The following is a 13157-nucleotide window of genomic DNA, read 5'->3' as shown; positions in this document are numbered from 1 at the left end:
GGGCAAGGTATTTTTCTTTCTGCCAACAGTCCAATTCAATTAAATGCTTTTTGTGATGCGGATTGGGCTCGATGTCGTGATACTCGACGTTCTACTACCGGGTATTGTGTATTTCTTGGCAATTCTTTGGTTTCTTGGAAGACCAAGAAGCAAACCACAGTATCCCGATCTAGTGCCGAAGCTGAATATCGTTCCATGGCTGCCGCTTGTTGCGAAATTACTTGGTTACGATATATTTTGCAAGATTTAGGCATTAAGCATTCACATGCAGTCAAGTTATATTGTGACAACCAAGCAGCGCTCCACATTGCTTCGAATCCAGTATTTCATGAACGGACTAAACATATTGAAATTGATTGCCATCTGGTGAGAGAAAAGGTTCAAAGTGGAATGATCAAAACGGCTCATATTTCCACCTTACAACAACTAGCAGACATATTCACAAAGGCCGTGAGTCTTCCACAATTTGTGATTTTACTCAGCAAGTTAGGAATCATCAACATACATTCCAACTTGAAGGGGGAGTGTTGAGGAGCGTAAAATCCCAACTAAATCAACGTGATTGATTCTGAGTATTAATCATTGATCTGTACAGATATTTAGTTTATTTCCTTCCTTTTATGTAGACGTGTATATTAAGGAATGATCCATTTTAGGCTAGTTCCCAGCACCCTAATTGGCTATTGTATTTGTATAAAGGTTCTGTACCTCATTCTATTTTTATTATTCAATACATACGAATTATCAATCTTTTCATAGAAGAAGAAGAACAAGAAGAAGAAGACAGATGCTCATCAGGCTCTCCACCTACATCCAGTGATGGCCTCAATTAAATTGTTTGGGCCCTTTTTCATTGAACCTCATATACGTACCAAGATCAATGCGAACTTTCCTACTTCGTGACAAATTGAGCAGCAGATATCCAATAATTATAACTTGTGATGTCGGTCTTAAGTGTTGTTACGTACATTTAACACCGGAAGAAAGAGAAGAAAAAAGAGAGTAAGAGAACAAAATTATAGCTAATGTGATCATATATGTATATATAAAGTCTTTATGTATAATTAAGATTTTGTGACTCAAGACATTATTTTAACTCGATAGTACTTGTCACATAACCTGATAGTATTTGTCACATAACGGAGAAGTCATCACTTGAGTTTTTCCTCATATACCAATGGTACAAAGAAAGAAGTGGATTGCCTAATGTGTACTAAAAATTTTACACACATGAGCTGATATTTTTATTTAAAAAGTAAATTGAATAATGAAACGACATAGGTTTTTTTTGGTCTGATTGAAACGACATATAGTTTAACTCTTCAAGACAAGTACAAATATATATAAGCACCAATCCTATAAGCAGAGATTTCAACTCATAATTAGTAAAGCTACATGTCATCAAGCAAACCCACGGTCAACTGGGCATGCTTATTGGTTAGTCGTTAATTGCACGTGCATGTACCCATGATGGGTTTAGAGAGTTGGATAAATCTGAACCACGTACCTGAGAGAAGGTTTTAAAGCAAGTGATCACTTTTTTCAACATCTTACTCTATCATGGGTTTTAAACCTTCTCTCAGGTGTGTGGTTCAGATTTGTCCTCCTCTCTCTCTCTCTCTCTCTCAACATCTTACTCCACCATTTAGTCTTTTATCTTTTTTTGGGTTTTTAAAACATTAATTCGTCGCTCTCTCTTAGTTCAGCAAGCTACTTAACTTAACTATACATGTTGAAAGTTTCTAAGATCAAATTACGTGCAATATGCTAAATATATATGAGTCAAGCTAAGCTAACTATATTGATTCGATTTTCTTAAAAAAGTTGAGGGATCAAAATTAAACCCTTTCTCGTGAGTATTGAAATCCCTACCTTTACGTTATATATATTTGAATTTTATATCCCTCGTTTCTGATTGAAAGGCATAGGTTCATTGAAAGGAAACTAATCTTCTCCTTGACAGGGTTCGTGTCTCTTTATCTTATGTGCCTCCAGTAGTAATAGATGCACAAGTGGGGTATGTGCTATGCTGTAAAGTGTACGAACTTCGTGAAATTCTTTCAGTAGAGTGGTTTGTAAAGTGTACGAACTTCGTGAAATTCTTTCAGTAGAGTGGTTATTTTCTACTTTAAAAATTGCTTGGCTCCTTCCATGCAAGAATTCATTCCTTCTTGATTACGAACCAATCACAACACCTACGTGCTGACTTAAAATGAGGAATTGCGTCATTAAGGAGTAAAGTAATGACTTCTTATAAAACTGAATTCTTTACTTCTACTTTTGGTGTTTGTATTGTGACAATGGAATGGACGATTGTTCTTTTTTTTTTTCTTCTTTTTTTTTTATTAAAAAAAGTAAAGAACAAACTATCTCGATAGGTTATTGATAATGTGTCGATATAATTGTCATCGACAAAATATACATACATGTTATCGATACAATATCGATGAAGGCATGTTTTGCAAAAAAGAATTTATGGTTATGCTTATATACTCTAAAACTGCGTTGTTTTAAACTTTCATTTGATTATCCTAAATTTTTCTTTTTATATGTAAAGGTTTCCAAAGTATTTTACGTCAAACTAAGATTAGAGTGTTTAAGGAAACTTATAGCCATACAAGAAAAAGTACAAGTAGATTAACAACAATCTTCGCATTTTCTTAGCTAACATCACATGCAAAACCCCTAATAACCTAAAATGCACCTTTCTTCCCTTATGTATTTTTTTAGGTAAAAGGAGGTGTCATTAGGTCCCCACTACTTAATATGAGCTTCATATCATGTTAACCCACGTACAAGATATCATTGATTTAGACAGAAATGAAGCATTTTTCCAAGAGTAAGACAACAAGACAAGAAGATATGCCTTAGAAGATACCATATACAACCAGAGAAGAAATATTGGGATTATTTCGTGCAAGGCTTATTTTCCCGTCTGCCATGACTAACATAAACAGATTAGAAGTAGTGCCAACTTTTTTGGCCTGACCCAAATTTTTTACACAAATATATGCACCTACCCATTTCCCATTACGTAATTACAAGTGCAAGCGAAATTGATCTGGGTCTGGTCTGGTGGATAATTTGTTGGTGAGAAGTTTGTGCATTTAATTAGAGATGGAAGGGTTAAGTTTGTTGAGAGGAGATGTCAGAAAAAGAGACACCAAATTAAAGAGAGGGGATGACTTATAAAGGTCAAAGGTCGCATTAACTTCTTCTATATATATCTGTCACCGGCCTTCTTTTAACTCCAAGCAGCAAAGCCCATCATGGCTTCTTTCTTTGCTCTTTGTGGTTTTCCAAAACTACCCTTAAGGTGTCCAATAAAACACAGAAATGCCCTAAAACATCTACATCCATGTATGAGTATTTAGATCGATCCCACAATATACTGACGTAACCAGAGAGCTATATATTTATCAGAAACCTAACGAAATAATTTCTTTTTGATTGATATAGACGATATTGAGGGAAAGGATAGTCAAAGATATGCTATAAATATAAATGGATATACTCTTTTAATCATTTGAACTATAAATCGTTTCCAAATCTTGTATTCAGTCGAAACCCTTACATCTAAGGCTAAGAGTAGGTTATTGGGCCCTAAATGTCCATGCCTTAGGGGCTGATAAAAGGTTTAATCAGACATGGCCCCAACAATATATTAATTACAAATCAATCCTCGCTGTATCTGATCAATATTAGGAGACAGATCAATTTTGAAGGCTTTAATCATTAATATAGTAGCTTAGTTACTTGTCAAATGAGGTCATCTCAAAAGCAATATCTAGTGAAGTGAGGCTTTGTGACACTGGGTCTCCTAATATTGGATAATGTCATATAATGCTCTTTATATCAGTCCCTTTACTGATAGATTTCTCAAATAATTTTATTTACATAATCATATAACAATTTTACATTATACCCATATTTCCTTTTATCGACACATAACCACTTTAATTAATTCCCCTATAATTAATAATGTTTGTTGGATGGTTAAATCAATATTTGTAGTTGTAGATATAGAATTCCAAATATATAAATTATAAATAAAAAAAATCAGCTAATGAGGATTGGTTTAGTTGGTAAGTAAAGTTCCTGCATTATGTATAGTCCTATCAGTGTTCGAGTCCCGCTGTCAACAGTCCTCATTAGTGCACGATCTGTAATTTCCTATATAAATCCATACTAGTGGCAGCTGGTAGTTAGGTGCCAAACGTAAGTCCTTCCAACTTGAGGTTGTGGATCTACTTTAACGCTGGCGGTGAGAGTAGCCAATCTCTTCTTAAACTTTTCTTCACTAAAAAAAAATATAAATGCTCAAAATAAAATTGTGGAGGAGGAGCTACGTAGTTCACCAAACGCAGGAATGAACTCATTGCTTGCACCACGCATCAATTGACACATACCCCGCGAGGTGTACAGTGCACACTGGTCGTACAGAGCACGGGATGCAGAGACTACCAGACCGTAACAACAAATGGCAAACCAGTAAATACTGGACAACCAGTGGTCAAACTCGGTAACCCCCAATCAAAGTCCGCCATTTTCCCGGTTGGCGAAAATTCAATGCCCCCGCGTTTCACAATTAAATGTTCGTTGGGGTAGTTGCATCCTCCCGGCCCCCTATCCCCTCCTTCCCTCTCCTCACGCCCTTTAAAAACACCACACAACTCTCCCTTCCTCTCTACATTCTCCCACCAACACTTATATATATACAAGTTGTATTTCTCATTTCCACCATCAAAACTTCTTAGAGAGTTTCTTTGCCTCTTGCAACTTGTTAAATTTAGTGTTCTGACTGTGTAAAATGGCGGCACAGGATCATAACCAGGAAGGGAAGTCGAACTTAGGACCTGAATCGTCGGGAGGGCGTAAAGCTCTTCCGAACTTTCTTTTATCAGTGAGGCTCAAGTATGTCAAACTTGGGTACCACTATTTGATCTCTAATGCCGTCTACTTCTTACTAGTCCCTTTGATGGCCGTAGCGTCGGCCCATCTCTCAACCCTAACCCTCGAGGACTTTGTCCAATTATGGCACCAACTCAAGTTCAACTTTGTGTCAGTCACTTTGTGCTCAGGCCTCTTGGTTTTCTTAACCACCCTCTACTTCACCACCCGCCCAAGAAAAGTTTACTTGATGAACTTTGCTTGTTACAAGCCCGAGTATGCGATCACGTGCACACGTGAGCTGTTCATGGAGAGGTCTAAGCTGACAGGCAGCTTCTCTGATGAGAACTTGGCTTTTCAGCAGAAGATTCTTGAGAGGGCCGGGCTGGGGCAGAAAACCTACATGCCCGAGGCCGTGATGCGGGTCCCGCCGAACCCGTGTATGGCCGAGGCGAGGAAGGAGGCGGAAATGGTGATGTTTGGTGCCATTGACGAGTTGCTGGAGAAGACTGGGGTGAAGCCTAAGGATATTGGGATTTTGGTGGTGAACTGCAGCTTGTTCAATCCGACGCCGTCTTTGTCCGCCATGGTCGTGAATCACTACAAGCTTAGAGGGAATATTGTGAGCTACAATCTTGGTGGGATGGGTTGCAGTGCTGGGCTGATTTCTATTGACCTTGCCAAACAGCTTCTCCAGGTTTGTTATTTCTGGCCTTTTTCTATTTATTTTTTGGTTAATTAAATATAAAATAATTGTTTAGTTTAATTACCATGGATAATGGATACTTGTGTTTATACTCCTAGAATATATAACAACTTAATACCAACAAAATATCGACAAGTATCAAATGCAATCTTTTAATATGTATATATATGTACACCTGAAAAGCTGAAATTATCATCAATTTACCACGTACTGTAAATTAATTACTCGGTATCAAATAATCTGTTTTTATATATCCAACATGTATAATAAAATGGAACAATAAATTAAGAAATTTTTTAGTAATTAAAAAAAAATTCAACTATCTCATGTGCATTGGATTGCATTGGTGATGTATATGTTGTGAGTATAGATAGATTTCACCTCAAATATAGAAGTGCGATAATTCCAATAAAAAAAACAACATAAAAAGTGATAGGTTAAATGAGTAATTTTTGTATGTTCTGTGTACACCAGCACCTTTAAATACACATGGAACATGTGGAAATATTCTCTAATACACATAGGATATAAAAATAAAATATTTTCATACGTCCCATGTATATTGGATGGTACACCAGCAACATACAAAAATTTCTCCAAATTATTGGTTCATAAGAGCACTTCCACAAGCAGGCATGTGCTGGCAAAAGGCTAACCATGCATAAATGGATCTCTAGCGGTATAAAATAGCCTAGGCAAGGCATGGGCTCCACCATGCCCTGACAGGCTCGAAAGTAAGAACAACCCGAGCTGTTACTTAAGGACTGTGACATCACGCTAATGTCAACGAAGAAAAAAAATTAAAAAAATTGAAAAAAGAATGAAATATTACCAAATAATTCAAAATAATTTTTTATTATTATACATATCTAGTAATTTATTATTATTATTAATCTCATACATATAAATAAAATTATTCTTATGTGAATAGTAATTTCTCTTGAGTTGTCATGATAATGAGTGGAAAAGCAACAAAAATATTGCTAAAGCAGATACTATTAACGTGAATAATAATCGCTCTTACTTGTCCTTACCTTTTGCCGTGATAAAGGAATTGAAGTGCTCTAAATGTGGTAATAAATGTTATACATGTAACAACCAACATTTGAACCATTTTTTAAAGTGGTGGTGCACAACTTGCCCACATGTCCAGCTGGTACACGGGATGTCATTAAAAGGACGTCTTGGTGTGCAATTGGCGTCATAAATAGATAATTAATGGACTTGCAACTGAAATATACACAAAACTAAACACAGGGATTTAATTTTCCTGGGCTACCTTTTAGGTATGTTTATATTTATATAGATTAAAATTAAGATTGTAAATTAGATTGAATCATGTCTTAAGTATGTCATTTGTTTGCAACCTAAACTGATGTAGAAGGCATGTTGTGTAACAGGTGCACCCAAACTCTTATGCCCTAGTGGTAAGCATGGAGAACATCACCCTCAATTGGTACTTCGGCAATGACCGCTCAATGCTTCTCTCCAACTGCCTCTTCCGATTGGGCGGTGCCGCCATCCTCCTCTCCAACCGTTCCTCTGACCGCCGCCGCTCAAAGTACCAACTCATGCATACTGTCCGCACCCATAAAGGTTCAGATGACAAAGCATACAGCTGTGTTTTCCAAAGGGAAGATGACACAAAAAGAGTCGGCGTTGCTCTCTCAAAAGACTTGATGGCTGTTGCTGGAGAAGCCCTTAAAACCAACATCACCACACTTGGCCCAATAGTCCTACCCATGTCAGAGCAACTCCTCTTCTTTGTTACTTTGGTGGCAAGAAAGGTGTTCAAGATGAAGAATATCAAACCCTACATCCCGGATTTCAAGCTGGCGTTCGAACACTTCTGCATTCACGCCGGTGGGAGAGCAGTGCTGGATGAGATGGAGAAGAACCTTGAGCTCAGTGACTGGCACATGGAGCCTTCGAGAATGACACTTTATAGGTTTGGGAACACTTCAAGCAGCTCTTTGTGGTATGAACTGGCTTACTCTGAGGCCAAGGGAAGAGTGAGGAAGGGTGATAGGATGTGGCAGATTGCGTTCGGGTCGGGTTTCAAGTGTAACAGTGCTGTGTGGAAGGCTTTGAGGACTGTTAATCCAGCTAAAGAGAAGAACCCTTGGATAGATGAGATTGATCAATTTCCTGTTGATGTGCCTAAAGTGGCACCATGCAAGGCTTCTTAATGAACTAAAACCTCATTCTTTTGGGGAAGAAACTATGAGTACTCTATGTTTATAACTCATTTAGCGTTTTGTGTTTCTTTGTGATGCTGATTCATTTAATGTAATTTTTTCATAATGTTTGGTTGTTACGAAAACATAACAATACAAATGCCTTGAGATCCAAAACCAGGTCCCCCAAGTTCTTCAGCAACAGAGCAATGAACAGGGGTGAGACGATGAAGTTTTCTTCTTTGTTTATTTTTAGGTACTGTTCATACTTACGATCAACAAAATAGTGTTACTAATTCTACGGTTACGTTACCTGCTACGATAATTTTTAACAATCTCCCGGACGAGAACATCGCAGTCACTATTGTTTGTGGGTTCCATCAAACAAGCCCGAAAATAAATATACAGGAATTTGAACAAAAGTCTCAATCTAAGAAAGTTGACTGGAAGAAGAAGTTCATACAGATTAAATATAGTATACATTAAAATCAGAACCAAAGCATATGTATACATACACTAGTGTAGACTCTGATTCACACAATTACACTTCCAAATTACTACACCACGTAAGAGAGCATTTGAATAACCACTTGAGATTCTTACAAATTGTTGCTACGTCATCGGGTACATAGATTAGATCATAGACTTGTTAGCAGAGGATCAATCCAATAACTTTATAAAGAGGCAAATCACCGGAGGATACAATATTTGGTTACATTCCCCAAACACCACGGGCTGCTGCCACTTTGTTGTTTGGTCTAGACGTCAGTTCGTACAAAATCCTGGCAAAGGTATCGGAATACCTGGCATCTGAGAATAGTATTTCAGCAAATGCATTCTCATAAGCTAGCAGCAAGGCTCGGTTTTGTGGCTCAGACACAAGACTTTCCAATATCATAGCAGCTTTCCTGCAAACTTCAGGAACTGGATGGGGTGCCTTGATAACTTTTAACAGTCTATCAATTGCCCTGCAATTTTGTAAAGTTTAAACAGAAATGTCCTTTCAGCAACAAATTTTAATTTCCAAACTCATGATCGAAATTCTTGATCTTGAATTATTTATTATGTGGATGTTTTTTGGTGGAAGAAGAGCCCTCACCATCGCTCACTAGCTAGTTTTAGCCTGCAGTCCATATTAACTTCAGCGAGGTTGTAGAGTGCGCCAACTGCAGCCGCTTGTGCCCCATGTGCTGTTTGCGCATCTACTGATGGTAAGCTCATAAGATCAACCAATCGCTTATGTATCTGCAGTGTTCATTTAGCCTCAGATACAATGTATAAACACGTTTATAACAGGGGAGTTTCTGAATATTAACCTGTGGAACAAAGGGAAGAAGGAAAGATTCATTATCAGGGTTTATGATCAGACGCCCGAGTAACTCAGCTGCAGCACAATGCCAGGTTTTGACTACAGATCCCAGCATCCCCATGATAGCTTGAACTGCTCGTTTTCCTCTGTTTGATAGAAAATTAATTAATTAATCAAACAGAATTTGGAAACAAAGGGAGCTTAAGCTAGAATAACAAAATAAAATAAAAGTAGATCAGAATTCTAACGTTATCTTGATGTAGGATGGCTTTGATGAGCTGAAAATTCCAAGATCAAGCAACGGAGCCAAATTTACAATTGTCTCAAGAGCATTTGTCACAAGTTCCTCATCCTCTGTTAACATAGGGAGCATTAGAGTCATTCCATTATAAAAGCATAACCACAGAAGCATTGAAGAAATATTTAGCATCATTTCATACTCGAAGGTTGCTAGTTCCTTTGTTCTGAAAAGTATCTCAAATAGGAAAAAAGATATGAATCCCCAAATATGAAAGAAGTATACAAGCAGAAAAGCTCCAAACCAAATTTTAAAATGGATTACGCCTACAGATTAACACTGCCAGTAAAATATGTCCATAACAGAAAGAAGTTTAACATAACCCTTTTTATTAAGCTACAACATTGGAAAGTTGAATGCAAATAAGAGCTATACATTCTTATCAGTGAGCAGGCTTAAAAGGATATTGTGGTACTTGTATAAGTGATCACCCACAACAAAATCACACCATTAAGTTTTGTAACTGGACATTACTTCGAACTTTTTAAAACATCTCACATATAGATAATTATACTGAATAATGGAATCCTAAAGTTGAGCTAAAAAATTATTTACTGAAGACTGACTGCATTCAAGAAATAAATAATGCTTTACAAGACAATGTTTCTCACCTGTAAGGTAATCTTCTATGCACTGGAACACTGTTTCCAGACAATGGCGATGCTGGGCCATAATGACTTCATTATCTGGCATGAAAGAGAAGTTGCGAATGATATTGGAAGCAGCAACAGCACACTGCTGTCTTTCTGCTCGACCTTCTTCATCTAGATTAAACAGACCATCTTCATCAAGCCACCACTCTGAAGAAGAACGAAGTTTGGTCACATTACTCAGCACCGATGCTTCTTGAGAACTGGATCCCAAGCTGCCATGTGAATATTGCCAAAATCAGGTCTAGAATTACTCGTATCAAAGATGATTTTAGACATTCAAACTGGAAATTCACACATGAGAAGACCATAAACCTGTAGGGCTTACCCAGGAAGTGGGAGAGTGCCATTTGAACCTAATGCCTCGTACTCATTTCCAAACCCAGTTACAAGCAAATTTGCACCCAAATTTCTGACTCTCGGCGCCTTTACGTGTTCCTTCGGAAGGGCTATATCACGCCAATCATCAATCTGTTAATCACAACAACGTAGTGTCAATAGATATTGTCAGGAACAAGCTCCTAATTGTTCATCTGCACTCCTTGATGTGTGAGCTTTAAAGTAATAATATTATTGAATTTAAAGTGCAGGATGACCAACTGAGAGCTGCCCAAAACTTCAGCATAAAAAATAAAATTGCAGATATCAGAAATTAAAGGAGTGCACGACATACAACACTGAGGAGAGCATCAAGCAAGCCAGGAATCTTTGCAAGAGGGGTTGTGTCTTTGCGCATGTCATCTTTTTCTTTGAAAGAGAGTAATGTGAGAGTGTTCAATGCCCATGTCAACTCACTCTTCAGCCCACTCTGCAGAGCCAGAACTATCCTTTTATTGTTCTGATCTGCAATGTAGATGGTATGTATTGGTAAGAAGGTCCAACAATACTCATAAGCAAACTTTTCACCTCCTGTGATTGATACCCTTTTCAATAAGTTTACATATTTCCATGCTGTGCTACCCAGTTCCCCAAAAATTGTTCCTTCACTTTTATTTTTCTTTCATTTACAATTTGGCAATTCAATTATCGGAATATATGGTTTGTTTATAGCCAAAATAACTTAAAAATTACAAATATCTAAAACTTCTAAACAAATTGCAAACAATTTTAGACTGAAATGCAATGCGGTTGAGGGTTTTGATAAACTGACCGGCGAAGGAACTGTGGACGTGGAGGGAAGGACCGAGAAGAGTCGACGGAGCTGCCGTTTCGGCGGCGGCGGCAGCCGCAGCTGCGGCGCTATTCCCGCCGCTTCCGAATGGGCGGCCTCTTTTCGCCGGCGGCGCCGAGGCCCCGCCACCCACTCCACCTAACTTGCTCTGCTCCCTCTTCTGCATCTCTCTCTCCCTCTCTCGCTGGTATTTTGCTTGCTTGATTTTGGGATCGTATTTTAATTTTAGGGCAGGTAAAATAATTTTGACCCGTGTCCGCCCCGTTATTTATTGGGCCTAAATGGGTTGTTGGGCTATGTTTTGACTTGGCCGTGACCCACTGAGTAAAGTTTTCAATAAAAAAGGTGTGTATGCACTTTTCATGGCTTTTTGTTTTTGTTTTTATTTTTATATAAATATTTTTTGATACAAATTTTTTCTATTTAAACCCCGCACTTTTCTTTGTTCACCCCATATTCTAAATTCACTCCAACTTCTAATTCAAATTTTCACAATTTCTAAGAAAACCCCACTATCTTCCCAAACTACCCCTAAATACACACCGAGCAGAAAAAATAAAAATAAAAAACTCATCAACCTCACACCCCACACCCCACTATTAAATGAATCGACAAGCTCTTTCCAATTGTCAATGCGATCTCGATATGGACTATACCAATCAAATCCAATTGTCAATGCGATCTCGATATGGACTATACAATCAAAATGCTTAGAGGTTGGAATGATTATGTCTAATCAAATGTTTACAGATTTGGACCCCTACATAGACCAACATTCATCATTCTTGGTGCATAGAACTTGGTAAAGACTTTGAATCTCTACCAACAACATGTTTACGTGGATTTTCAGATGAGTTCAAGGAAACGAACAAGTAATTTTTACATGATCATTTGACAGATTCTTCTTAAATGGTTCCATTGGTCGTGGTATTTTGATGAGGAAAAATAGAAACAGTCAAATTATAGGGTACTCATATGCTGATTGGGCAGGGTGCCCAATTGATTGGAAATCCACCATAGGATTTTGTACCTTTGTTGGAGGAAATTTGGTCACATAGAAGAGCAAGAAACAAAGTGTCATTGCTCGTTCAACTGCTAAAGCCGAATATAGAGTCAGGCTGCTGTCTCTTGTGAATTAATTTGGCTCTAGGGACTTCTCAATGATTTGGGCTTTAAAGACCCACATCCCATGACTCTCTTTTGTGATAATCAAGATGCCATTCACATCGCTTCCAATCCAATGTTTCATGAATGAACCAAGCATATTGAAGTTGATTGCCATTTTGTCAGAGAGAAGATTCAGTCTAATGTCGTTTGCACATCGTACATCCACAGTAATGAGCAACTGGCAGATATCTTCACCAAAGGGCTTCCTTTAGCTCAATTTGAAAACCTTTTGTTCAAGTTTGGCTCAATCAATATTCTCGCCTCTGCTTGAGGGGGAGTATTGGAAGGTGTAAAATAATTAACTGCTACTGGAAACTCTAATTAGGCTTTTTTGGTTTGATTTGGAGAAAAAGAAAGCCAAACAAGTTGAAATTCGTCATCTGCCCAGTGATTATGCAGCAACAACAATCTGTGAGGGGAGCCTTTGTCTTCTTGATGGTGATCCTGTAATTGGTTGGTGTTAAACTTAGTGTAATGCCCTTGTTGTAACTCTCTACTAAAAACAGCTCGAGCGTCAGCTCCAGCTACTTTTGGTAGAAACTTTTAAATTGTTGTTTTTGTCTGTAAGCCTATTAGAGCAGTTGCAGCGGCCCCAGGCAAGAGGGGTTTAGGCCCAAAACAGGCTTCCAGAGGACAAATGCTGCCACTGCTGTTGGTGGGCTCTATAAGCCTACGCTGGCCTTCAGGCAAAATCAACTCTTGCTCTAGCCTGAGTTTGCTGACGTCAATGATGACGTCAGCAACCAAAAATATTTAATTTTAAAAAATTAAAAATTTCAGAATTTTTTA

At 37.9% G+C, this 13157-nt stretch overlaps 2 protein-coding genes across 2 annotated transcripts; one reads left to right on the top strand and one right to left on the bottom strand.

The window, feature by feature from the left end:
* On the top strand, window positions 4583-7950 carry LOC18789438 (3-ketoacyl-CoA synthase 20). Its single transcript, XM_007222753.2, has 2 exons — window positions 4583-5587; window positions 6997-7950. The coding sequence occupies exons 1-2, from the start codon at window positions 4811-4813 to the stop codon at window positions 7783-7785; spliced, it is 1566 nt and encodes a 521-aa protein (XP_007222815.1). The 5' UTR covers window positions 4583-4810; the 3' UTR covers window positions 7786-7950.
* On the bottom strand, window positions 8185-11418 carry LOC18791125 (armadillo repeat-containing protein LFR). The gene is made up of 8 exons (XM_007222912.2): window positions 11181-11418; window positions 10704-10873; window positions 10359-10501; window positions 9992-10245; window positions 9331-9436; window positions 9090-9228; window positions 8873-9018; window positions 8185-8741 (listed from the first exon to the last, which is right to left on the bottom strand). The coding sequence occupies exons 1-8, from the start codon at window positions 11365-11367 to the stop codon at window positions 8486-8488; spliced, it is 1401 nt and encodes a 466-aa protein (XP_007222974.1). The 5' UTR covers window positions 11368-11418; the 3' UTR covers window positions 8185-8485.

Source organism: Prunus persica, chromosome G1, assembly GCF_000346465.2.
Source record: "Prunus persica cultivar Lovell chromosome G1, Prunus_persica_NCBIv2, whole genome shotgun sequence".
NCBI classification, from domain to species: Eukaryota; Viridiplantae; Streptophyta; class Magnoliopsida; order Rosales; family Rosaceae; genus Prunus; species Prunus persica.
The sequence above is the reverse complement of the archived record's forward strand: the minus strand, read 5'-3'. Positions and strand labels throughout refer to the sequence as shown.

What these genes read in the sequence shown, in the direction of transcription:
- LOC18789438 (XM_007222753.2), top strand. Translation starts at nt 4,811, where the DNA reads ATGGCGGCACAGGATCATAACCAGGAAGGGAAGTCGAACTTAGGACCT. An exon ending in TTGCCAAACAGCTTCTCCAG is followed by an intron (nt 5,588 to 6,996) that starts GTTTGTTATTTC and finishes GTTGTGTAACAG; the next exon opens with GTGCACCCAAACTCTTATGC.
- LOC18791125 (XM_007222912.2), bottom strand. Translation starts at nt 11,367, where the DNA reads ATGCAGAAGAGGGAGCAGAGCAAGTTAGGTGGAGTGGGTGGCGGGGCC. An exon ending in CCATCCTACATCAAGATAAC is followed by an intron (nt 9,229 to 9,330) that starts GTTAGAATTCTG and finishes TCTATCAAACAG; the next exon opens with AGGAAAACGAGCAGTTCAAG. An exon ending in AAACTAGCTAGTGAGCGATG is followed by an intron (nt 8,742 to 8,872) that starts GTGAGGGCTCTT and finishes ACAAAATTGCAG; the next exon opens with GGCAATTGATAGACTGTTAA.